A 27,338-nucleotide genomic window follows, 5' to 3' on the forward strand; every position below is an offset into this window, starting at 1 on the left:
ATTAAAAGAACAAGTGCGAATCGCCTCGCACGGTGTCCATTACCGCGTTATCAGCGAGCGGCACCACGCAGCCCAATCAAAACTTTTAATGAACGGTGCCCTTATCAGAAACACCACTCAGCGTGCGTATCGATTCGTCCCGATGTAGGTCACCCGGGTCAAAGGTCACGGGTAGGTCACCAAGAGTCGTCACCGTAATAGTCTCAGGATTCTCCCCTTCAAGGAGACACGACTTTAGCCTGCCCTCTCCTCGTATCTTCTCGCTCGTAAACTGAGGCCGTAATATACAATGTTAAAGAGCAAGCGATTTCTTTTTGTTATAAATGCGGGCCTCAAGTTTGATTTTCAACACTTGTGAATTGGCTTTTATTGCACAGATTTTAGGCTCATAATGCAGATGCAGGTTACCTACATACAGCATGCGATTGTGTTGTTGCAGCACTAGTTCTGTAAAACTGTCCAAAATAAACAGCGAAATGTTTAGGGTAAATAAATTTACTGTGATGGTTACAATATGTCGCTTTAAATTTAAAAAATAGAGGAAACATTTATTACCTAGTAGAGAGAGAAAATTACCAACAAGCTACACAATATTGCATTACCGGATTATCAGATTCTATTTCGTTTTCATAGGTATATTAAAGTTACAGTATTCAAATATTACACACAAACGATTTCTTTCCTTGTGTCTTTTATACTTACTTGTATACCTTTTTGATAATGATGTTTTGTTATGAGAAGTGGGAGTTCGCAAAAAGCTCGCAAAGAGATTAAAAAGCGAATGTTTTTTGAAGCTAAATTAGGGCAGCCCTATCACACAAATTAGGTTGTTTGCAAAGTGCCTTTTCATTATTGACGAAGACGAAAATGCCTGTATCAATTACATGACGAATCTTGTTATTGCTTGACTGGCAAAATTTATAAATTGAATCAAACCCGCCATTCAGGGTCTTCTAAGCGGCGCAAAGTTATATTCTTTTACTTTAATATCTAACCTCATACTCGTAAGCACGCACAGATATCTGCATTTTCTAATATCTAAAATTAACTAGGAAACACATGCACTAACTTTTCCCTTTTCCTCCGAAAACAGTTTTGTTCTTTGCTGCAGAAATTTCCACGGTTAGAACAAAACACGAACGATCGCTATGAAAATTTATATTCATTTTATAAATAAGACGCTGGTATATTCTTGCGATTAAAGGGTAAAGCCACACTTGTCCTTTCCAAAATTCCCAACTGATCCTAGAATGGTTCTGATTTAGGACTGTAGAAGCCGCGTGTCTAAGAACCGTGTGATATATATTTCAATTTCACGAAATGCAGTGACCAATGCACCAATCCCGAAAATAGCTTGCTGGGTACATTCTTGACAGTCCCTCGAGCGAGACTGACAAGGATTGTCACTTTAGACAGTTTTTATCTGCTTAGGTCTATACCTAAGGATGTAGTCTCAACGCCCGTATTCACAACAATTAATATGAGCTCTCACAGTTCGCGTGGACGCACGGGGTGACACGCGAACCAATCACAGAGCTCTATTCAACGCTGTGCGTTCGACTTGCTGCTTCACTTAAGCAAGCATCGTTTGTGAATACGGCCGAAAGTCTCAACCTGCAAGTTTGGTCTGTATGGTCTGCTCAGTATTATTTTTTTCTTCTACCTAGCGTTCTTAGCTCCTTACCAGCATCCAGTAGTGTGACTTACCCCTAACCGTCTATGCACTATCTCACGCTCGCGCTTTGAATGCACAAAGCCAATTTTCCACAAGAGCAAAAACAACACAAATTCAATTAGGTAAATGGTTTCTGTTTTGCAAAACAGAAAGCAGGAATTTATAGGTGTAACGTAAACAGTGACGGCAACAATCAGCTGATGGGTGTATTTGCTAACTCTACGTAAAGTTCCTGTGAAGGAACAACAAAGGAGGTTCCATCCATGTATCATTTGGGAAAGTAGTTGTTACTTCATCAAGTTAGTAGGTTTGTACCAAAAGATACAAAGAAAACCAACGAAATAGTGAAGGTTTCGGAAATAATTGAATTAAGAGATGATGGTACTATGGCCAACCAAGAAAGTCATGTCATCTCGTTCTATCGCAAAGAATCGCCATTTGATTAGAGCGAGAGCAAAAACGGAAATGGATAGTTAACAGTGTGGGCGTGTGTACCTAATGATGATCATACGAGTATATTTAACTAGTTAAATAAAAGCTAGTAAAAAGTTAATAATAACACAAAACCTCCTCCTATTTTGTGGCCAAATATCATCATCAACATCATTATTTCAGCCATAGGACGTCTACTGTTGAACATAGGCCTCCCCCAAAGATTTCCATAATGTAGCGGCCTGCAACCAGCGCCTTCCTGCTACCTTTAGGAGGTCATCGGTTCACCTTATTGGTGGACGTCCTACGTGGTCAAATACGTATAATGAGCGACATGTTCACTCAGTGAACAAGCTCATAAAATAAAGATTAAAAAAAAAAATACGTATAAAGATTTTGTATTTGTCAGTCAAAAGGGAAGGGACGCTTGTATGTACGTATGTGGACAATAACAGACTGAATTGATTGTAGGTTTCAGGTACGCTATCACGCCAGACTGGCACAGGCTAGGTGGTCTAATTGATAGGTATTATGCAGGGAGTGTCGTGTGATAGGCGTGTGAGGCGTAGGAGGGTGTAGGTGGCTGGATCTTGGAATATATCGGTACACGAGCCTTAGAAGGCCATGTCGTTAGAGGTAATTATTATATTACAGCATACTAATGTTCTTGATATTGTTGATATAAATAAACGCTATTTCTTCTCTTATTGCATATACATATTTCAGGTGATCCGTCTGCTCGTTTGAATCCTGTCACATAAAAAAAACTTTGTAAGAATGGAGTTAGAACCCTGATGCATAGCTTTGTAAGTCGGGAATCAAACTAAGAACTATTACACCATGTTCGTACCACTTAGGAATCAACCCTCTGAATCTTATGTAAAAGTACCACTGTAATTTTATATCACACAATTTATTTTGACAAGAAAGCAATGTATCAACCACTTTCCCCTAAGATTTTACTCGAGATACCTAGCTCATTTAAGTAAGTATTGCTTTGCCAATAAATGTTAAGTAAGTATTGACATGTAATAATAAATATGCATAATTGAATTCATTAAATAAATCATGCTAATTTCCAAAGAATTATGTGCAATGATCATACATCATTTGGTATTATTGAAATTATGAATGAGTATTCGAGAATGTGAGGATAATTTATTGCGGTATCGATAGATCATAAATATCAAATGTACGTAGTCAAGAAATGAATAAATTTGAATAAATATTCGCTAATTTATAATCAGAGGAAACAACAGATAAATAAATACTTAAACAATAAATACCTAGTTCTCGTTCTGACTAATCATTCTACTATTTGTACCCGTGAGATTCGAACCGGCCAACTCACTGGCCAAGCTCCGTCCAATAGTATTGTTGAAAACAAAGTTATTCTGACATTTAAGAAGTTATTAAATAAATTCAAAAACTTTCAGCATCCCAAAGATCCCACACAAACATTTTAATCTCAAAGTTGTTTAGATAGAAGCCAGTAAAGCGATTACTACTTCATAACAACCAAAACATATCGGTATCCCTATCGTCGGAAATCGTGAAAGTATAAATATACCAAAGGAAATTGGAAACCGAACTGTTGAACGAATAAAAGTAGGTACTACTCCACAAACGATTTTAAGCCGTAAAGCTGTATTAAATAAGTTTTGAATTGGGAAAACTCGTGGAAAACAAACGTTGTAGTGATGTGTTGATGTAAGATACGTTACCGATATTTAATTGATTCTGTAATCTGATAGTGTTCATTTTAGATCTAATAATAGTACCTAAAGATTCCATAGGTTTACCAAAAATAACTCCGCTTACTAACCGCGTATGTCGATAATAATTTCGTACACCATTCGCGGTTTTCAATAACAAACGACCAACTTCTTTTTATTGCGATATANCCAAGTATATTAAGTATTTTACTTTAATATCTAACCTCATACTCGTAAGCACGCACAGATATCTGCATTTTCTAATATGTAAAATTAACTAGCAAACACATGCACTAACTTTTCCCTTTTCCTCCGAAAACAGTTTTGTTTCTTAGCTGCAGAAATTTCCCCGGTTAGAACCCAACACGAACGATCGCTATGAAAATTTATATTCATTTTATAAATAAGACGCTGGTATATTCTTGCGATTAAAGGCTAAAGCCACACTTGTCCTTTCCAAAATTCCCAACTGATCCTAGCATAATCCTGGTTTAGGACTGTAGAAGCCGCTTGTGTCTGAGAATTGTGTGATATTAAATATTTCAATTTTACGAAATGCAGTGACCAATGCACCAATCCCGAAAATAGCTTGCTATGTACATTCTTGACAGTCCCTCCAGCGAGACTGATAAGTATTGTCACTTTAGACAGTAGCTATTGAATTTTCGGTTCGTTCCTGTTTATTCTGTAACCTACTATTGGTACCGTTTAAAAGAACTTGTGAAGAACTTTCAAGGTCAGTAACCAGTTTTTCGATATCATGTATAGTTTAGAAATAATTTAGTGAGACCACTTATCGATTCCACCCTGTATACATAAAAATGTAGTCTCAATGTTTCAACCGGCGGTCTGCGGGTAGCCAGAGCATAGTCTCCTCAGCATTATTTTTCTTCTTCTACCTAGCGTTCATCTCCTTACCAGCATCCAGTAGTGTGACTTACCCCTAACCGTCTATGCACTTTCTCACGCTCGCGCTTTGAATGCACAAAGCCAATTTTCCACAAGAGCAAAAACAACACAAATTCAATTAGGTAAATGGTTTCTGTTTTGCAAAACAGAAAGCAGGAATTTATAGGTGTAACGTAAACAGTGACGGTAACAATCAGCTGATGGGTGTATTTGCTAACTCTACGCAAAGTTCCTGTGGAGGAACAACAAAGAAGGTTCCGTCCATGTATCATTTCGGAAAGTAGTTGTTACTTCATCAACTTAGTAGGTATATGTACCAAAAGATACAAAGAAAACCAACGAAATTGTGAAGGTTTTGGAAATAATTGAATTAAGAGATGATGGTACATATTGATGATCATACGAGTATATTTAGCAAGTTAAATAAAAGCTTGTAAAAAGGTACTTAATAACACAAAACCTACTATTTTGTGGTCAAATATCATCATCAACATCATTATTAATTCAGCCATAGGACGTCTACTGTTAAACATAGACATCCCCCAAAGATTTATACAGGGTGGAATTTTGTAATGCCACCTGGAGGGAAAGTACCCTTAAAACTGTAGATAGAAAATTTTACTCAAAGAAAACATTCCTTTATTTTTGAAAAGAAAAAGAACTGCATTCAAAGATTTTCAAAAAATTTGCTAATATAAAGGAATGTTTTCTTTGAGTAAAATTTTCTATCTACAGTATTAAGGGTACTTTCCCTCCAGGTGGCATTACAAAATTCCACCCTGTATAATGTAGCGGCCTGCATCCAGCGCCTTCCTGCTACCTTTAGGAGGTCATCGGTTCACCTTATTGGTGGACGTCCTACGTGGTCAAATACGTATAAAAATTTTGTATTTGTCAGTCAAAAAGGGAAGGCACGCTTGTATGTGAACAATAATAGTCAGTGACCACCGCCGGTGCTAGTTGGTCGAAACGTCAGGCAAATACAGGTAATATTTCAATGTTACCTATCGCGTTAATTAAAACCTATTTAAATTAATTCAATAATAGTCTGAATTGATTGTAGGTTTCAGGTACGCTATCACGGCAGACTGGCACAGGCTAGGTGGTCTAATTGATAGGTATTATTCAGGGAGTGTCGTGTGATAGGCGTGTGAGGCGTAGGAGGGTGTGGGTGGCTGGATCTTGGAATATATCGATACACGAGCCTTAGAAGGCCATGTCGCTAGAGGTATTGAGTGAGAGGTAATTATTATATTACAGCATACTAATGTTCTTGATATTGTTAATCTAGACGATAATAATTCTTCTTTTATTTCACTTTGTAAGAGTGGAGTAACAACAACCCTGATGTATAGCTTTGTAAGTCGGGAATCCAACTAAGAACAATTACACATATTTGCACCACTTGGGATTCAAACCTCTGTATCATAAAAGTCCTACTATATTTTATGTATCACACAATTTATTTTGACAAGAAAGCAATGTATCAACCACTTTCCCCTAAGATTTTACTCGAGATACCTAGCTCATTTAAGTAAGTATTGCTTTGCCAATAAATGTTAAGTAAGTATTGACATGTAATAATAAATATGCATAATTGAATTCATTAAATAAATCATGCTAATTTCCAAAGAATTATGTGCAATGATCATACATCATTTGGTATTATTGAAATTATGAATGAGTATTCGAGAATGTGAGGATAATTTATTGCGGTATCGATAGATCATAAATATCAAATGTACGTAGTCAAGAAATGAATAAATTTGAATAAATATTCGCTAATTTATAATCAGAGAAAACAATAGATATTAAATAAAATAATAAATAGTGCTCGTTCCTAACCACTCTACTATTTGTACCCCGTGAGATTCGAACCGGCCAACTTACTGGCCAAGGTCCGTCCAAAAGTATTTTTGAAATTTGTAAAGTTATTCTCACATTTAAAATAAATTTAAAATCTTTCAGCATCCCAAAGATCCCACACAAACATTTTAATCTCAAAGTTGTTTAGATAGAAGCCAGAGAAGCGATTACTACTTCATAACAACCAAAACATATCGGTATCCCTATCGTCGGAAATCGTGAAAGTATAAATATACCAAAGGAAATTGGAAACCGAACTGTTGAACGAATAAAAGTACGTATACTGCACAAACGATTTTAAGCCGTAAAGCTGTGTTAAATAGGTATTGGATTGGGAAAACTCGTAGAAAACAAACGTTGTAGTGATGTGTTGATGTAAGATACGTTACCGATATTTAATTGATTCTGTAATCTGATAGTGTACATTTTAGATCTAATAATAAGACCTAAAGTTTCCACAGGTTTACCAAAAATAACTCCGCTTACTAACCGCGTATGTTGATAATAATTTCGTACACCATTCGCGGTTTTGAATGACAAACGACCAACTTCTTTTTATCGCGATATAAATTTATTAAAAAACAAATGTTCAGTCAAACATTATGAGCGGCCATAGCTCAAGCCGACCGGTACCAAAGCCAGTAACGGGACAGGTCACGCGCACCGGCTGAGCTCGCCCATTGAAGCACGGAATATTTTTTCTTGTCGGATAATCATGATACTCAGTCGCAGCTAAACTGGTTGGCGTGTCCAAGTGATTTTTAAAACACTTTTTGCGCACAATCTGAGCATAAAATGCAAGCCTTTAAGTCAAGATTCCAACGCGCAGAGTACTATATTTAATCTGGATAAATCACACGATTTTCACTATCGATTGTGTCGATTTTCTCACATCACTAAAAGAAAGTAACGCATCGTGCAATGCGATGACTAGTTGACTAGTTGTTTATGTTCAAGACGTAAGATATGTCGATGTCTCAATACACATTTATTTATACTTGTATTAAGTGTAGAATGAATGCCGTTTGATTACACCTCAACATCTCAATTATCCTTACTTATTGAATACTGCGACTTCGTCTGTGAAAAAATTATCTCGTAATAGTCACATTACGAGATAATTTTTTCTCTAACATTTCTATTTCAATACTGAATTTATCATTCCTAAATTATGCCAGCTATAAAGGGATGATTAATGTAAAAAAGTTATGGATAATTTTACCAGAAGCTAAAAATAAACTTTCGTAATTCTCTAAAATGATAAATGGACCCATTAGAAACTGTCTTTCCCTATTTTAGTCGTTTGAGGATTTTTATTTCTCCTTACGACATACTAGTATATAAAAAGTAGGCACTGCGGCATCTTAAATGTACTAGTAATAGGTCAAACATTTATTGTCCTATGTTCTGTGGACAGTACAATAGCAATAAAAATAGAACAAGCTTAAAATGCGCATGTTCACTGCAGCGGTTGTTTATCGACTGTCCGTCTAGTAGGCTGGCAGCTGGAGCCGTGTCCTAGATACCACGGACGTAGCAATCTGGAATAGACAAAAGTGAAATGAAGAAAGTTGTTAATTTACATGAGCACCGGTTTACGGCTCCTATGACATAAGACCGCTTAGCATATCGGGGACAACACTATTGAAACCTTGGACAAACACTGTGTGTGAACTGTGAATAAAACTCTACCATGCATTAAACTTTTAAAAAATGTCTACAGCACATGAGAACAAATAAGATGCTGCAATGTACAGCTTGACGTGCTATCATATGTACCTTTGATTAAACAAACAAAATTGGAAATTACTGTCTCTAAAAAATATTAATAAAAATGAGTCTTTATTACTGTTAGTTTCAGACATTATAAGATTCTGCTACTCATATAATGGTTGTTGTGTAAACTAACCTGAACATTAATTTCGAAATATAATATCACTATGCGGTTCCCACGGCGATAAAATCCGAAGGGCCATTGCAAGTTAGAGTTGCTTGCTAAGTGATTCTCATAAATGATGCAGCAATATTGCATCGCTTATGTTTGGTATATTCAAAATGTACCAGTGCTTAATTGTCTTAGTACGAGAAGCAGTCAATTGCGACATAAACAACGCAATAAAACATCTACAGCAGTTACTTTTTTAATTACTTACTTACGAATTCTTAATAATGCTTCTTTCACTTTAAATTTTGAGTTTAATCCTGTTCCTCAATCGTGTCGATTATTGTGAAAAAAACCATAAAAGCATTTCGGCGATAATATTTATATCTTTGAGCGCATCCTAGGCCGGTTAGAGTATATGACACCAGTCATCTTTAACGGAACTATTCCTACCTCTCGTTCCCACCGGTGCAACTCCTTTGCAGCCAGGATCTACAGCTTAACCGCCAATAAAAACCCAACCAGTGAAGGTAAAGTTTGTCCTGGGGGCTGGTGGAAAGTTATAAATCCATTGGATCTTCTTCATTCCAGGTATCTGGTAAAACACCTACCTACCAAATCCTAATTCTAACTATTTTACGCTTTAACCGAAGTGTCCTTAAAAGGAACTTTACCGAAGTGTCCTTAAAGGAATTCCAATGCCACTTCCATTCCCGCTAACTCCTGACCATGGGCGCAGTCGGCCCGACGAAATGAGGGCGCCGGATCGATACCTCCAGACTCGCAGACACAACACGAGGACACCTCATTCAAGCCTAACCTACAGGACTATAGACATGAATGTGCATGTTAAATATTGTATTATGTTATTTTGTTGAACTATGTGTGCAGCAAATAAATAAAAAAAAAAAATGACGGTACTATGAAAACGGTTTATGATTAAAGTAAGGATTAAACCCGAAAGTTTGTTAAACTAACGTTTGGTGTTTAGGCTGAAATCTGAAAGACTTTACTCTCAGACACAACACGAGCGCCTCATTAACGCCTCACCTTCAGGACTGAAGTAAAGACGTGATGTTACTATTAAAACGGATTATGATTAAACTCGAAATAAGGTAGAAACATTTGGTAGGTCTTAAATTAGGACTTGATTACGATGTCGAACACGACAAGGTTAACAAGGTATTAAAAAGTTCTTGCCTTCATTTCATCTCACCTCTTCTGTAAATCAGGCTGTGGATAAATCATTTCTTCTTTTTCTTCTGGCAAGAATACTGGTTAGAATACTCTTTACTAGATCAAATCAGGAATGAGGAGATCCGTAAACGAACTAAAGTCGCTGACATAGCCCGACGGATTAGCAAGCTGAAGTGGCAGTAGGCAGGGCACATAGTACGCAGAACTGACGGCCGATGGGGCATCAAGCTTCTGGAATGGAGGCCGCATACCGAAAAACGCAGCGTTGGACGTCCACCCACAAGGTGGAAGGCGCTGGATGCAGGCCGCTACCAACCGTGCGATGTGGAGGTCATTGGGGGAGGCCTATGTTCAGCAGTGGACGTCCTATGGCTGAAATGATGATGAAGAATACTCGTAACTTCATAGGCCGTCATTGCACCTATCATGGCTCTGTCCGATGTATTGAAACACATAACATCGTTGCTCATTAGTTAAACTTGATAAAGCAATAATCAAGTCTGTAATGCCCTAAATCTCTGAAGCAATCAATCCCAAAACCTCAAAACATTTCCATTATTATACAGCTGTAATGTTAAAGTGACTACAGTTACACACAAACCAAAGCGTCTTTTCGGCGGTATATGTCATTTGCATTACATATCCCACTGACCCAGATATCCACATTTTAATTGCAAACAGAACGTTTACCCAACAGCAGCAAATGAGAGTTATTGAAATGCAACAATGCAGCGTAATGCGGCCGCGCAGGCCTCGGCGCGGGGACGCTACGTGACTCGAAAACGAGAAACGAGAGATAAAGTTAGTTCTCGATTTAGCAGGTGAAAAGGGCTAGTCGTGGCCTTCATTCGAGTACCAACAACGAAAAATTACAAACGTGACGTCATCTTACATGTACGTCAAATCTACAAAGCTCTACAATAAGGAGGATAGGTATGCTTCTAACAAAAAATAGAGCTTTATACTTTATTAAGTATTAATGAATCTTATCTTATTGATCGTTGGAATTCCATCATTTGGTTTTATTATCTCATATTATGATTATGTTTTATTATTTAGCATTAACATTCTTCTCTATTAAGTAGGTACTGAGATATCCTACTATTATTATGAATGCGAAAGTTTGTATGGATGTCTGGATGTTTGTTGCTGTCACGCAAAAAGTACTGAACAGATTTTGATGAAACTTTACAGTATTATTGTTTATAACCCAGAATAACATATAGACTATAATTTATGACGATCTGTTATAAACTAAATTTCACGCGGGTGAAGCCGCGGGCAAAAGCTAGTTCCTTTCATAATTCTACTACATTTCGTTCGTTCGTTTCCACCAAAGTACCTCATAGTAAATATAGTAATGTTTGTGAATACGGGCGTAAGTCCATTGCTTTTAACGTACTGCACCGTTTAAGTCCGAAGTTAGCAGTCCATCAATCATTCCATAAAATCAATAGCCCGATATAGCCCCTAACAAATTAGACGTAGGCACACGCGAGGGTCATTGTACTGCCGTAATCAGCGGCCTTGATTGTGTCAATTGGATAGTTCATTGGTTTATGTGACCAAGACTGAATTTGCATCGGGGTTTGCTCTTATGATTGCGATATTTCAAGTCGGTTTCTCTCTCGCTCAATATAATGTCTGAATGAGAGAAATAGAGCTCAAAGTCGGAATTATATCACAAATTAACGCCTTTGTTTTTCTATGCCTTGTTGAGCTTTAGGTATCTATAAATGAAAATTACTCTAAGGAGGAATAATTTTGTTGCATATTACCTATCAGCTGACTACAGGCATGAGAATAAAACTTACTGTGAGTTTAACTTTAAGTTGTAGTTCATGATTAATTATCAAACACAATCTTTAAAACAGTGGGATAAGCATGTTTTCTATGAATTGTTTAGCTAACGATTGAGCACTTTCCTAATATTCGGCAACTCTTCGTTATTATTACTAATATTAATCGATTGATTGATTGTATAAGATACCAACAAAGTAGTGGAAAATGCTATCGGAATTTCAGTTATAATATTAATTAAATTCCAACAATAAGGAACTTAACAAAGAAATAAGTGAGGACCGTGTGGAATGAACGCGTCCTTTGAAGGCATGTCAATTCATAGAACGTTAATTTTATCTTCGTAATTGGGAACCATAAATAAACCAATACATTCCTAGTTCTAAACGTCAAAATTGATAAAGCCGTAAAGCATTTAAATCAATTTTTTTTTTTTAAATTGAAACCTAGAAGTATGGAAGAATGAGACAAAATAACCATTGGTTGATTGAAACAAAAAGAATTCTTTAGCTTCAAAATCAGGACTACATGTAGATTATCATTTCTTATTTTGGCTAAGGTTTTACTATCTTACGGTATCGAGTTATCTATAGTATTCCTACGCTTTGGCAAATATTGTTAGCAACTTTGTGAAACTGGATTTCACACGATTCGATGGGTCGAAACGAAATCAAATGATCAAGTTAATAAAACATGATTGAAGTCCCACGCAATTTTTAAGCTTGGCTAGTTATAATAATTAGAAGAATGAAAGAAAAAAATATTCGAGCTAAAAATAAATATTGAATGTCAAAGCATTACTTAGTGCTCTGAATTATTTTCAGTAGGTGCTTATTTACTTTTCATTTCAGATGTGAATATTGACTATAAACACACACTTATTAATTTATTGATTTAAGAATCAGTCGTATGAAATATTTACCTATAACTGCCTACTTCAAAACAAAACTGAAGCGTGGGCAGTAGGTACTTAGTCACATTAGTAAAGTAAGCTTAAATACTAGTAACTTGGACAATTAATTAATTATTATTACATCAAAGATAGTGGTAAATTAGATAGATGGTCGTGCTCTCAGTGGAGACCAACTGACTGACCTGATAATTAATGCACTATAAAAATTGCACAGAACTAATGGGAACTTCTCGAATTCGATAGACCTAGGATGCGCGCCATGATAAATCAATCGCCATTTTATCGACTTCACGCGATAAGCCCATACATTTTTCGTCAAAAAACATCGATAAGATTTAATCACGGCGCGCATCCTAGCCGGTGAGTCGTATTCATATCGTGACATGTAAACACGAGCTTCTTCCTTGAGGTCAACATTCTGCGAAGGCCACGACATCGACTATTTGTTTGTTTAGTTGTTTCAGTAATTTTCCGAAGAGCACTTCGCTCGTTTAACAAATCAGTTAACGAAGGAATTCTTTCAACTGCTAAGTTATTGCTAAACGATTTGACAAGTTCCATTTTCTTAATTGGAAGGAAACTTAAGTAACTTTGTCCCTTGATGAACGAAAATAAGATGTTAATTTTGACTTCAAAACTATAAATAGACGGTAGGCCAAATCGATTTTAAAACGACAATGGTTATTGTAAATTTATTGTCCAAAAAACTATGCCTCCTTGCTTCAAAAAACACGAAAAAGGGTCGAAACAATGTTCGTCTGCAGCTCATAAGCTGTGATCACAGTTGTTTCAACCTACACGATAAAAGAAGGAAGTGAAGTATGAATAAAAACTGTCGAATTACAAGGACTAGGAACTCAACGTACTCTCGTTGAGTTCCAAACACAAGTAATATTCCAAAGATCGCCGAGATAAATGCAAAGTAACCAACTTGTGTAATAGCTGACCGGCTATTTCATTTAGACAAGAGACTATCTGAGCGCGTGGCAATGTTAACAAATAACAAACACACATTTGAATGCAAACTATACTGTTGTGACGGCGTCACTGAGTCGCGGTGCTCTTTGTGAAATTCACCTTGTAATGTTAGATAAGGTGTATAAATTTTGAATGCCTGTACCTACCCAAAATGAAGTCTCTTCTAAGGAAAATAAGAGGAACATTGTTTTGAGTAAAAGGAATTACATTTTCAGTGACAATGAGACAGACAAGGCTGTCTGAGCTGTCTCATTCAGATTTTAAGAATTTCCAGTAAGCCAAATAAGTAAGTTCATAAGGTCAATGTCTGGGAATACGTCTAATATAAACAAAACAATATTTTAAACTCTGAAATAAAAGTGATCGATAATAGAAATGATGATGATTTGTCATGAATTTTCCATTAAACGGCATTTCGGAATTATATCTCTTGTTCAGAAATTTAAGAGGAGCCACACAAAAATGACTCTTTCTGAAGTTCCAACTATTGTAAGTAAATATAGCATCCTATTTGCCATTACCGTATTCCACGCAATTTAGCCATGAAGTACCGAAACGACGTGGGTCGTGCTCATATCCGATATTACGGTTGTAATTAAATTTCTAAGCAGTAAATCCACATTGAGTGACGTGGGCGGTTATTTATGAACCCATAAAAGATGCACAAAGGAGGTAATCGAGATAACGCCATGGCTCTGATTGGGTAATGGTGAGTAATGCCACGTTTTCACGCTTTTGTCCGGTGTCCGAATGTTCGGACACGTAATCCTTAGGGTTGGTCGTGACGGTCACCGACCCTGCTGGTCAGACTCTAGTGATTTATCTGGTTTTAATATTTGAAATTTAATTTCAATCTATTTATTGCAATTTGCTTCTTTAATGATCACGACCATTCAGTATGTTATGTCATCATCATCTGGTAAACAATTACGTCTCCACACATTCATTAGCAGAAATGCACCACATGTTCGAGAACAATTGCTATACCATTGTGACTTGTTTGTTCATGAAAGGGTAAAGCGTATCCTTTGTGTGAATAAAGGTTGTGTTTTGTCTTCAGTTATTTATTAAGCTGGATGGTCTCTCTTTCTCCTGCACGTAATTGACATTTTGTTTCTTTATTCATAACTCGAAATGGTGTCATAAATTTTCATATGACTCAGCTACCAATTCCTGGGCCCATTAATGGTTACTTTATCCCTTCAAGGGTCGTTAAGCTGCTTCCGTATAATGTAAAGGAACAGTGACTAGATGCTATTGAATTGCAATCTTTGATAAAGTCTATCTATACTGATGATAGAGTTTGGTGATCTAATAGGAATTATTGTGACTTTTCTCTCATTTTACGTCTCACTAATAGAGACCCGGTCGTATTGGGATAATAAAATTCACCGCCATGATACTAAATGAAATATACGACCAAACCCTTGTCTTAATTATGGGTAGAATAAGATATTTAATACGATAATTCCAATCGGCAAATATCTAAATACCTCATACTGGTCTTCTAATTTATGCTCACGTCAAATCTTGGCTAAATAGTCCTACTTAAACCTACTAACGATAAGTAGATACTTAAGTTTTAGATTTCGCAATGCGATTAATGCGAATTAGTTGCAGAAGTTGTTTGCATTCGAATGTAAATTTTACGCTGTTAATGAACATGGGTCATTTGTTTATCAACTACAAAATATAAAATAAAAAATATCCCTGGATTGCTTAAATAAAATGTGGAACAGCAATATTCCACATTTTTTTATTGGAATTGAGCCATTATATTGAATCGGTGGAATTTACTCCGTGGGAATATCCAGTCCATTTCGGAACTATGATGAGTTTAAAACTCCTTGAACTAGGAAAGCGTTTATCCAAGTCCATAGAGAAGAGGAAATATTGTTTTCAGGAGAAAGCAAGTGCCTTGATGTTAAACAACTTGTATTGAATACGAGTATACAAAAAAGATCCAATAACCTGTCGGATGTAGGTGTGTATTATTGCGTCAAGTATAAAGAGGAGCTTATTAATATTTACTGAAAAAGGCTTAAAGAAAACTGAAATATAATAACTTAAGTACGCTACTATAGGATATATTGGTTAGAAGGACAAAGCGACATCGAATAAATGGCTTAGAAGGAAGCATGAATGAAGATTTATTACAGTAAATGTATTCGAAAACGTTCAGAAAATAAAACGTTAACATTAAAAAACAATTTATGTCCGTAGTGATGGGTTTTGATTTCCTTATGCAGGAATTATTCTATATGTATCGTTCGTTCGTTCGTTCGTTTCAGCCGAAAGACGTCCACTGCTGGATAAAGGCCTCTCCCAAGGATTTCCACAAAGACCGGTCCTGCGTCGTACGCATCCAGGCACCTCCCGCGACCCTCACCAGATCGTCGGTCTGTATGTAATATGAATTTATACGCTTCAGGACTGAAGCATCCTTTGAGTTTACTGCGACTTAAACTTACCCAATTTCAGACAAAAGATTCCTTAGAGAAAGATATCCCGCGACCTTTAAACTTCGAAGTCGTAATACTGGCTAAATATTTCAGTATTTTCATCGCGTGCAGGACCCAAGTAATGAGATTCGTAAACGTCATAATTTCACCTTTTGTATTCCACAATAGGGTTTATAGTGTTGTGTTCCCTGCCCATAACCTAGGCTACTGTTGATGTAAGGTTACCCAATGCCCTTGTTTTGATAATCTTACGTCTTTACTCGGATTACTAAACGTGGAATCCGCAGAAACGAAAAGCAACGAGTTTACCTAGTTGAGGTAACGTTTGTTAACAAAGATTAGATCATTCGATTTAGGAAATTGGTTTTCTAAACGCTTTGTGAGTGACTTAAATATTTACTTTGTATCTTTACCTGAAACTTGAGATTGTTTTTGAAGTTCTTTGTTTTTATCTTGTTCTTTGTTGTTACCTTCACATACTTACATTGTATTCTGTTTCATTCACAAGATGTCAGTACATTTATTAATAACTCTGTAAGCTCTGTAGCTACAGAATTAGCCATAATTTCCATGACAACGCTAAATTAGTCACATCGGTGTACTCTATCGTTATCGTATCGTGCGTAGAAAAGTCAACGGCCAGAAAATTCGCAAGGTGACCGCGCCCGGGCGTTTAAAGGTCTTGCTGCGTTTCAGAGCGTACGTTGGTACTTGTGGAACGGAACAATACGTTTCAGCTGACTAAGGGATACTCCGTTATCATTAATAAAAATTGTTTTAACGATTTAATCTTTAGAATTGTCTTTTTTTACTTTGTTATAACTGCAACCTTCTCAATGTGCATTAACAAACTTATAAAATATTAATATTTTTCTTCCAATGAATGTTTTATGCTTAATTCGCCCTTCAAGGTTATTCGTGTAAAATATTAAGATCAATTCACAAAGCTTGCTGTATAAAATAAAATATTTTGAAAAGGGTTAAAAATGAGACCACGTATAATGTGTGCAATAAAACTTAAGTAAAATTTATGAGTACGACCTCATATTTTAGTATCACAGCTAAAGGAAGTAAGCATGGACTGTAACTTAGGAATATCTACTCCAAACATGTAAATAATAAAATTTTATGACTCACAGTTTCCCCTTTCCCATTTTAAATTTTATGAAAGGAAAACTGTGCTATTCGTTGTCGAATAAGTAATATTTGAGATCGGAATCTTCTAGCGTTTCTGTTTTATCTTCCTGTATGAACTGTGAATTTCACAAAAGGATTTTAACCCAGCGTGGGAATATTTGGAATGTTTCCGTACCGGATTTGGAATTGGCTAGCACGTTTATTTCTGGAGGTTTTATTGCACGTAATCTTGTTTTACATAGACCTTAAAGATTGTTTTATATTTTTTTTACTTTGTAATTTTCTGCTCGCTGTTATACAGCGCTTGGAATTATGCCAATAATAAACTTCTGAGTTATCGTATTTGATTAAATTACACAGATAAGCCTCAAAGACTTACGATTTCTCTGGAACCTGTCGCGGTTGTAATTAAGCCAATACCGTGCCATACCAGATAAACAAGTCGATTTATCTTTCAAAATCAGGCTGGCATTTCAATTTTGTCCATCATTAGAAGCCCATTTCAATATGACGCAAAATAACGCAGATTTAGATCATTAATCAGTCACGAAGCTCTGTTTATAGTTATCTTTCGACACAATCCGTTTAACAATGAACACAAAATAATGTCAGCGTCAAAAGACGCCATAGTCAGAGTCACATTTTGCAATCCTTAACGAAGCGACGTCAGACATAATCAAACCAGTCTCAGATGATCAGTCGTAACTACCCATGTAAGGCAAACAATTTAGTGCAGCTTACTGTTTGGTATTGCGCAAAAACTTTTAGATACAGCAGACAAGATTGACATCTTGTCCAAGTAACAGTGACTGAGCATCATTTAATAGATCCAAAAATTTTATGCGCAAAATTCATTCATTCATTTATAAAGAGTGGTAAGAAATTTCGTACCGAATTCGTACTACTTATATTAAAATCTTGCGTAAAATAATGTAGTGTAATTGTTTGATTTTTCTTACAAGAGTGAACATACTCATATTCCATAGATATAAGCATATGCTAGGTTGTTGTTTATTAAACAAAAATACGCTTTCCTTTTCTAAGATACATACCTACATGTCTCAAGAAACAGAATCGCCAGACTCACGCGTACCAACGTCGCCGTAAGACTCGGATACGCTATAAAATAGCTACGTGATTTCCCCTCGCGGATTCTAGCAATCTTTTCATCTCCCTTTTTCCGATCTTCAAGTTCTAGGACAGACATTCCTAAAATTCTTTCTTCATTTGGGCGAGTATATTTTTTATTAATAAACAACATACTTTTAGCATAGTTTTTGGGAATTTTGCAGCCCCCATAAATGCAGCATTATTTAATCAATCTCTTAAATTCCATGACTTGCCATAGTTTGAATAGGTTTCGGTAGATAGATTTCTCATTAAATCATATCAGAATTAACACATGTACCTACTTATCTAAGTTTTATAAAGTAGAACCTTTTAAAGAGAAATTAAAATATTTAGAACCTTATTTTGCTTCTGAAATTAAAAGTATTTATTACTTTCTAAGCACATAAGTGCCACTTGTGGTCTAAACTGAATAAATATTTTTGATTTTGATTTTGATTTTTTTGACATATTGTCAACATTTGGTATTATTTAAAAACTATGTAAGTACCTAAGAACTAGAAAAGTTTAGAACCAGCGTCTGTCGCAGTTAACTCGAGCTGTCATCTGGTGGAAATAGTCAAAGTCTCAACATTGGATCTGAATCTGGAATCGCATTATCGGAGCTCTCCCGAGGGAGGATGCACTGGCAACTACGGATTTCGTATGACCTTGATTTTGATAAAGGACACTTTCGTTCCAATAAACGCCGTCCTGGGAGGATATTGTGTGAAAATGGTTCGGAGAGAATCTGCAGCGGATTTGATAGAAGTGGAATGGATTGCAGTCTCGAATAATACGGATAAGTTTTTCGCATTGAGAAACGATGTATTCAGTTTATAGGAAAGCATTATCATTAAAAAGCGATGTAGGTTTAGTATATTACAGGGAAAGCTATGATCATTTCCTTAAAATTACCGCATTATATTCCGCAGTTTTATGTGGCTCGAATTAGCTCAAAGCTGGCATTTGCCATTCCTCATGTTGTAATCACAATCAGTTTATTGCTTATTAATTCCAAGTTGTATTCTATAACATGTCGTAACTCCCGTGGGAACTATTACAATTTGCCGACAATCACCTGAGTCGGCCAAGCCACGGTTTAACTCAATAATTCATGAACCATGCCGTCTGGACGTCCACCTCACTCTCTAATCACGACACAATCGGTCTGTTCTCACTTCACAAGACTCTATAAATCTAACGTAAATCACTACAAGGCCGTCAGACATGACGCCACGAATATTACTACGCGAGGTCGTTCGCCGAATGTTACATACATTACACTCCACGGGCGACACTCGTAAATTCTATTTCCGCGTCATCGACAATTCTTAATGTCGAAGTCGAGGAGCTTTGCATTTAGATTGCGACGGACCTGCATCGGTCCCAAACGACGCCACGCCGGCTACCCACTACATCACGACGACGCTTTATGCATTCCGGAACATTCTCAGGACACCGACACGTCTCACACTCTTTATACGAGCAGCAAATACTGACCGCAGATACTTTATACAGCGCTCTACGAACCGCACCGGATTTATTTCACTGAATATCCCCCGTGTATGGAACGCATAAATCAGCGATCGCAATCGCTTCGTCTTTGAATATTTCTGGAAACAAGACGCGACGCGCTGGTGCTGGAGAAACGAGCTGGCACTTACATTCTTTCGATTGCTCTCGCGTATTTTACTCTAACGTTATCGTAATGAGTAATAAAAGTTTATGGTCCGTCGTAAAAGCGAATCCTCTGCGCGCTGGTGGAGTTTCGTGGGACGAGGTGGTAACGTGGACGTTACGATGTGCCGGTCAACTTGGCATTGTTGGCTCAGAGACCAATAGTCTGATGTTCGGATGCCGCGAGTAAAAATTAAAGAGCACATTCGATTTTATCGGCGGCGGCGCCGGCTCCTCATACCGTCTCATTGTTATGGCACAAACTAAGTAGTTCCAGCACCTTTAAATGACAAACTGCATACTTACACACCCATCCTGGGAAGTAGAAGTCTTGAAAGTTATGAATGTAATGATGTCGAATGCATTAAAGTAAATACAAGCGAAAGTAGTTATAGCAGTTGCATTAATGCGACGTCTCGTTGCTAGCCTTGGGAGAAACGTGTACTGATATTACTCGTACATTCGAGAATAGTCAATAGTGGATGAATAAATACATATAATAAGCTCAAAATTGGCTCCGTAAGGGAAATTTCTTTAAACGGAAATAGTACGGTTTCTAATATTTAAACAGCGATTTTTCTCACCATTTGCACCTACCTACACTTTACGTGCCTATGTTACATCATATTATTACTCCATGTTCAAAAACCATGCCTACACCATCTGCGCTTGCCACTTCTCTTTATTGGTGTTCGAGAAATAACGCCTTGATGTTAAAGGAGAAACTACAGATTCTTAACATTCTTTGACTTTCCCAGTTGACCGGGCCCTTAACCTTCTCGAACATTCAGCGCCCACTAGGGCCAATACAAAAAGAAAGCAAAAATAATTCGCATTTTTTATAAAAAACAATGCCTTATGCCCTAATATTATTATTTATTAAAGGCGCAATAGAACAAGTAACATCATTTTATACTTTTTTTTTTTGCCGCGTCTTATAGCGGTCAGCTGTGTTTGCAACTACTCTCTAAGAATTGACTCCCTAAGTGTTGTAAAAACGTCTAATCATCTGCAATTACTGTTTTAAACTGTGCTCAGGTGTGTTCNAGAATAAATACATATAATAAGCTCAAAATTGGCTCCGTAAGGGAAATTCCTTTGAACGGAACTTGCAAGTACGGTTTCTATTATTTAGACAGCGAGTTTTTTACCATTTGCACCTACCTACACTTTACATGCCTATGTTACATCATAATATTACTCCATGTTGAAAAACCATGCCTACGCCATCTTCGCTTGCCACTTCTTTAAATGTACGAGATAGTGTTCGAAAAATAACGCCTTGATGTTAAAGGAGAAACTACAGATTCTTAACATTCTTTGACTTTCCCAGTTGACCGGGCCCTTAACCTTCTCGAACATTCAGCGCCTACTAGGGCCAATACAAAAAGAAAGCAACAATAATTCGTATTTTTTATTAAAAAAAAATGCCGTATGCCCTAATATTATTATTTATTGAAGGTGCAATAGAACAAGTAACATCATTTACCTACCTACTTGATTACAGAGAGATTGAGGTCAAATTCAGACTCGATTTCTAGGAATAATAAATCGTTGAGTCGATTAGCAATTGTTTGGATTAGTAAACTTGGCTTAGAACAACTTTCTGACTACCGGGCTAAAATTGATGAGATATTGGGTTAGGCTGGATAAAGTTATATTGTTACAATAGTACATTTTAACAAGCAACTCTTTACCACAATCTATATAAATAAAAATGAATTGCTGTTCGTTAGTCTGATTAAAACTCGAGAACGGCTGGGCCGATTGAGCTGTGTGCCTACCATGAGTTTACGTTAGGTGAGCTCGCTAGCGAATACGTCAAAAAATTCTATGAAGATTTTATTTCTTGAAAGTAGCCGCTAGGGGCGCTGCACAATATGTCATACATTTAAATGTCATTTTTTTACGCAGTCGCTAGCGAGCACACCTAACGTAAACTCATGGTAGGCACACTGATTTTGGTTTTAAAATGTTTGTCGTAGTCCAGGGTAGGTCTAAACGGTGAGCAAATAAGGAAAAATTGCGATGGCTTATTTATTGCCTTTAAGGCGGAACAGAGTTCGCAGGGTCAGCTAGTAGGTAATAAATACAAAGGGAACCATATCAGCTTACATAACATAACGCGAACCTTGCCTTGGCACCATCTCGAACGTTCGTGGTTCGTGAAGACTGGCACGTATGCAGAGAAAGTCTGCTAAACGCCCCTGACCTGCATTATGGAACAGACCAGAAACATTTTGATTGATACTGCTTATGCATTCAGTGGGTCTCGTTCATCAAGAGTACTTTTCCTTTCTCTTCTAGTCCATGATTTGAAGTTAGAGAGACTCTAGCTTACCTGAAAAGTATAGGAAGTCTAGCTGTTGTGTATTACAAACATTTTGGTCCTGTCTTTGGTCCGCCCAAGAAGTGTTAAGAAGAATGTTACTCTTCTTCTTCTTCTTTTCAGCCAAATGACGTCCACTGCTGGACAAAGGCCTCCCCCAAGGTTTTCCACAATGAACGGTCCTGCTCTATGTTTGTTACTCTATGATTGTGTAACAGAATATACCAATATGGTGGGAAACTCTTGTTTTATTTAGCACTCTTTAAAAAGAAAAGTGGGCTAACCATTCTCAGGCATACTGTGTACAAAGAAATCCGAAGAAGTAAACAAAACTGTCTTTTACGATACAAAAATGCTTCCACTTTTCGAACGATATGGAATTTCGAAAGAAACTTTTAAATTCCCACAATAAATAAACGCCTTAAGCCAGTTGTAAGAAGCTTATGATCTTCTCCACCTTGAAGCTAGGATTGTATCTCTTGATTTAAAACATCAGGGTAGATATCAGAGAAAGCCCGCCGACATTGGCTGGAAGTGGGTTGGCGCAGGCGCGCGCAAGTAGGTGAGCGTGTCGAGGTCGTGACGTCACGCGCTTTCTCCGCGCCCGCGCAACGCGTCGACGAGCAGCCGGTCATGTTCGTTATGGAATAGGTGAATCATTGATGATCGATTGTTTATCTTAGGTTCGTTGGTTTAGATCAGATATTTGTTTATCATTCCACTTTTGGTTAGTGGTTTTATAGTTTTTGACAGCTGTTTTAAGAGGTTATAGATGGATGGGGATCTCTGTTAGTTATTTTTTATTTCATTTTTCAATTTAAGAATTTGTGAACACAGTAATATCCTAGAACTTTTATTATTCAACTTTTCTATTGTAGTTTTCATTTCATAAGTGTTAGAATCTACTAATAAGTTAGTTCATAACTGAAAAGTAAAAATAATGAAACTTGTCTGTAACAAATTGTTGACGAAAATACAAAATATGTATATTGGTCGATGACTTCGAGTCTTCGCTACTGTTCCAAGGCGGAAAGCCCAAAATACAACGTGAATAATAAACGAGCTTAACCTTTTTAACCCTATTTTAGGTACGTACACCATACGGCACTATAAGGTTAAAGGGTTGCTTACTAACCTTTCCATGGTGGGTGTAACTCTAGAACATAAATCTGTAATATTGTGATAAATATAATACGACACAAACTAATTTAGCTCTAACGACATAACTTGTTTATTAGAAACTCTTTTTATTACGTATTAAAGAAACTCTACTCTACAAATAAACTCTATTCTGAAACCTTCAGACATCTTTTATGAGTTTTCCAGGAAATAATAGGTAGGTATTTACATTTTTTCACATCTCAGATCGAGGTATAGATCTAATGAGGTACCTAAGCAGAATGTAGAAGAATTCAGTACTTATCAGTATAAACTGTATCACGGACAGTTATTTTGAATTAATGATTTTTAGTGGAGTCTGGTGTTGAAAAGGCTTAAACCATGAGCAGATTACAGGCTTCCCTTGGACCCTGCCATGGGTAAGGTACAAGTGACGCTAATAAAGGAGGCTCTCTTCGCAGAAAGATGAGCTATTAAAATAAATTGGTCGAATTGTATACCAATTAGCTAACTAACGTACCTAGTGTAGACAGGTCTTTATCTACGTGGCGCGACGATCTGGTAAAGTTCGCAGAAAGTGGCGAATAGCGCCAGACAGCTTTTTACAAAAGATTATTTGATTAAAATTGTACTTATTACCAATTTATCACTTGAGCATTTAATAATTGAATCTGCAACTGCAGCTTCAAGACTTATGTTGCGATAAAAAGTAAGCCTCATCAAACCTTCTCTGTACATCAAAATAAATCCAAATTATTCTATAAACCTTAGGAGTGAAAAGGTAATTATAGGTAATGCTACCTATAGATTTACCATATAGATTTTGCCGAATTTTCCTCTATTATGGACAAGGAGAAAAGCTTATAAAAGTTTCCGAAAAGCAAAAACATGTACCCCATTACCGCTATGGCGCGACCGTGTAACGATATCGCATGCTTTGAATATTTATATTTTATGTTTGCCGTAAAATGTTTAAAGTAACAAAGTTTATTGTGTCCCTCATAAAACTTCGCAAACGTACACGTATATTATGAATTACTTGCATGTAAAATGCAGAACGTTCGGGCATTAAAATTTTCTTGGAATTCTTGTTTGATAACTCTGTCTTTAGTGTACTTAAAATTCAAACAACTAATTATGAAGGATTTCTAGAACTAGGGCAAAACTTTAACATGTACATCGTTAGTTTTATAACAAGCGAATCTCTACATGACGTCTAAGAAAGTCTTATTTGCCCGAAGTAATATAGCCGTATATGCTTGAGCTACTCATTTTACTAAGAGCAAACTCATATATTTGTAGTTTAAGAATTAAGAATCTAAAGTACAGTTTCTAGGAATCGGAGCCTTTGAAGGAGTCNACTGTTGCCCCACAACACTAGCCCATACCTGAGGAGGGACACAACATAGCCATGAAGGAGTCTAGGAGGAGAGGATATTGAAGGAGTCTTTGAAATTAGCTAATTGTACTCGTTCTTTACAAATAAAGAAAAAAGTTTCTTATCATTATCATTAGGCAATGGTAATCATGACAGGAATTTAAGAAAATATTGTTTAATAAAAATGGAATTTCTTAATAATCTCCAAGAATACTATTGTGTCCTTCTCCCAGGACAAATCTCTATGCAAAATTCACCAAAATTGATTTAGCAGTTCGTAACAAACAAACAAAATTATTGCCAACATTATTTACTTTATTTATATCGTTGACATACCATTGTTCACACAAGTATTGTTGTCCAAAGCATTAAACCTCGTTTTACAAGGGGCAAACAATGCTGAGCCAATTGCCAACGTCGCCAGTCCCGGTTATCCCGGATCCCGGTATGAGATCCCGGTTAATCCCGCGACAGTGTACTTTACGAGCTCCTCGGGGATCTTAACGGTTGACTTTGAAACTGCAATGCTTGTGTAGTGATATAACGTTGGAGGTAAACATGCAATAAATAAAAATAAATGGTATGAAGTAGAAGCAATGAAACTGACTATAATTTTGGAATGTAAGTAGGTATTTGATTGTATGAAATATTTTAAGGATATCAGTGTCATAGTAATTGCAATATGTACGTAAAATAAAGAAGGCTACCCTACATTGCATAATTTTAAACCTACAATGCAAAGTAAAATAATTCTAAATCACTGAAAAAGGCGATTTTCTGTTTACTGAGATACTCGTATTTTGCTGGTATCATCACAGATTAATAAGTTACTTTTTACTTATGGATTGAAGCTTTCAAAAGTCGAATTTTCCATATTTTTTAAATCTTAGGGCTGAATCTAAGACTTAGTTGAAATGTAGTTGTGAGCATTATACGGATCTTAGGCTGCGTTGCACCACCTAACTTTAACCGTAACTATGACGATAACCGATGTTTTTATAACGATACGATAACAGATTTTTGACGTTTGTCAACCCGGCCTTAGAGTAACATCTGATCTATCTATCTATAGTAATGTCTGATCTAGATCAGATGTTATTAAAAAATAAATACCATCAAAGCTTCGCAACGTTCATCTCGTCATTCGACTTAGAAGTTCTAATCCTTTGTTCTTTAAACCAACATTGAACTGTGTGTTTGTAATCAGATAGATTCAAAGATACAAAACCATGAGAAATTGTTCTTTGTTTAACCAGTTGGATCACGTTAACAATACAACCACTGTTGTATACAATTGCACCAGTAGAATACCTTTACGTAGTCTATCAAACAATATACATAGAGTAACCTATAGTCACCTAGCATTCTTTATAGATATTGATTCACTTAATACGTTCACATTTACTGTTTTATACTTGGCGAAACGATCACGACCACTGAAGTCGAAATCGAATATCATTGTCAACATTCGCATTTTTCTCTCAAAAACGTATCTTGTTATCCAGATAGCTAAATATAAGATGCCCTTTTATATTTTCGTTGGTCGTGTGCCAATTGTATACAGCTTCAATACTGAAATAATCGTGCTAGCGCCGAGTCCCCTTTGTCGGTCGTTCCTATTCTTTTGCCTTTGAATTGAATCTTTTACGACGTAAGCTTGATATGAAGACTCATTCAGAAGTTTTCAGATATTGGAACATATGGCGGCTTTTATATCAATGTCGGTGTCAATAAAGAGAGACACTTTTGCGTTTTCCGTGGACTTTTTCTTAGCGTTGTTTGTTGGGACTATTTTCGTAATTGCTTAAGTTTATTTTAGTTTACAGTTATGTGGCTTTAACTAAGGCTGGGTTGCACCATCTTACTTTACCTTTGACAAATGTCAAAATCTGTCAAACTCCATACAAAAAACACCGGTTAACGTTATAGTCACGGTCAAAATAAAGTGGTGCAATATAAGATTTTAAACTTTCGCGTTCCATTTTAGCAGACTGCTTGTGACTGCAGCATAGCAGCCGAAACGTCAAGCCGTGAGTACAAAATGTAACTCGTTAAAAAACGTCGCGTTAAGACCCGTGTATTACTATTTTAGTTAAAGTAACTCAGCCTTACTGACTAACAAATTACTGGACTGGTTTTAAAAATTCACCAATGTACGATTCTCCATTTTTACTGATGATCGTAAGCGGTACTAAGTTCGCCGTCTCAGCTAGTTATAACAATAGTGCTTGCGCGATAGACAGCAATCTATCGTCATTCTTGATACTTAAAGAGCTGCAATAAAGACTCCTTCTAACACCATCCTCTCTTTGTCCCCAGAAGTGTGGAGCGCGGGCGGCGGGGCCGGCGGGCCAGCATGCGGTAGCGGCGGGATGGACCTGAAGCACGAGGTGGCATACCGCGGCCTGCCCAGCCAGGTCAAGGCCGAGCCGGGGGTCAGCCACAACGGCCACCCGGTCAACGGACACGTGCGCGAGTGGATGGCTGGCGCGACCGGCGGCGGGTCGCCGTCGCCCGTCGCGGTGCAGCCGCAGCCCAACAATGGGTATTCCTCGCCGCTGTCGTCCAGCAGCTACGGGCCGTACAGTCCGAACGGGAAAATAGGTAAGTGTCTTTGGTTTATAGCTCTACATTTAGGCCTGATTCAGACTCGCTAATGAGACTCGCCAGCCGGTAACGGTTACGGTTTGAGGCAGATGTACGAAAACTGCCACGTGATTAATGCTGCGTCTGAACCAGGCCTTAAATTCACGGATTGA

At 37.0% G+C, this 27,338-nt stretch overlaps 1 protein-coding gene across 1 annotated transcript in view; it reads left to right on the top strand.

Moving 5' to 3' along the window:
• LOC114360333 (uncharacterized) overlaps window positions 1-27,338 on the top strand; it is a 140,882-nt gene extending 113,544 nt beyond the window's left edge. The window contains exons 4-5 of the mRNA XM_028315018.1: window positions 26,899-27,183; window positions 27,250-27,338. Coding sequence (XP_028170819.1) covers window positions 26,952-27,183; window positions 27,250-27,338 — 321 coding nt within the window. The 5' untranslated portion in view covers window positions 26,899-26,951. The remainder of the gene's footprint in view (window positions 1-26,898; window positions 27,184-27,249) is intronic.

The sequence above is a fragment of the Ostrinia furnacalis genome, unplaced genomic scaffold (assembly GCF_004193835.3).
Source record: "Ostrinia furnacalis isolate ACB-3 unplaced genomic scaffold, ASM419383v2 OfSCF4936, whole genome shotgun sequence".
Lineage (NCBI taxonomy): Eukaryota > Metazoa > Arthropoda > Insecta > Lepidoptera > Crambidae > Ostrinia > Ostrinia furnacalis.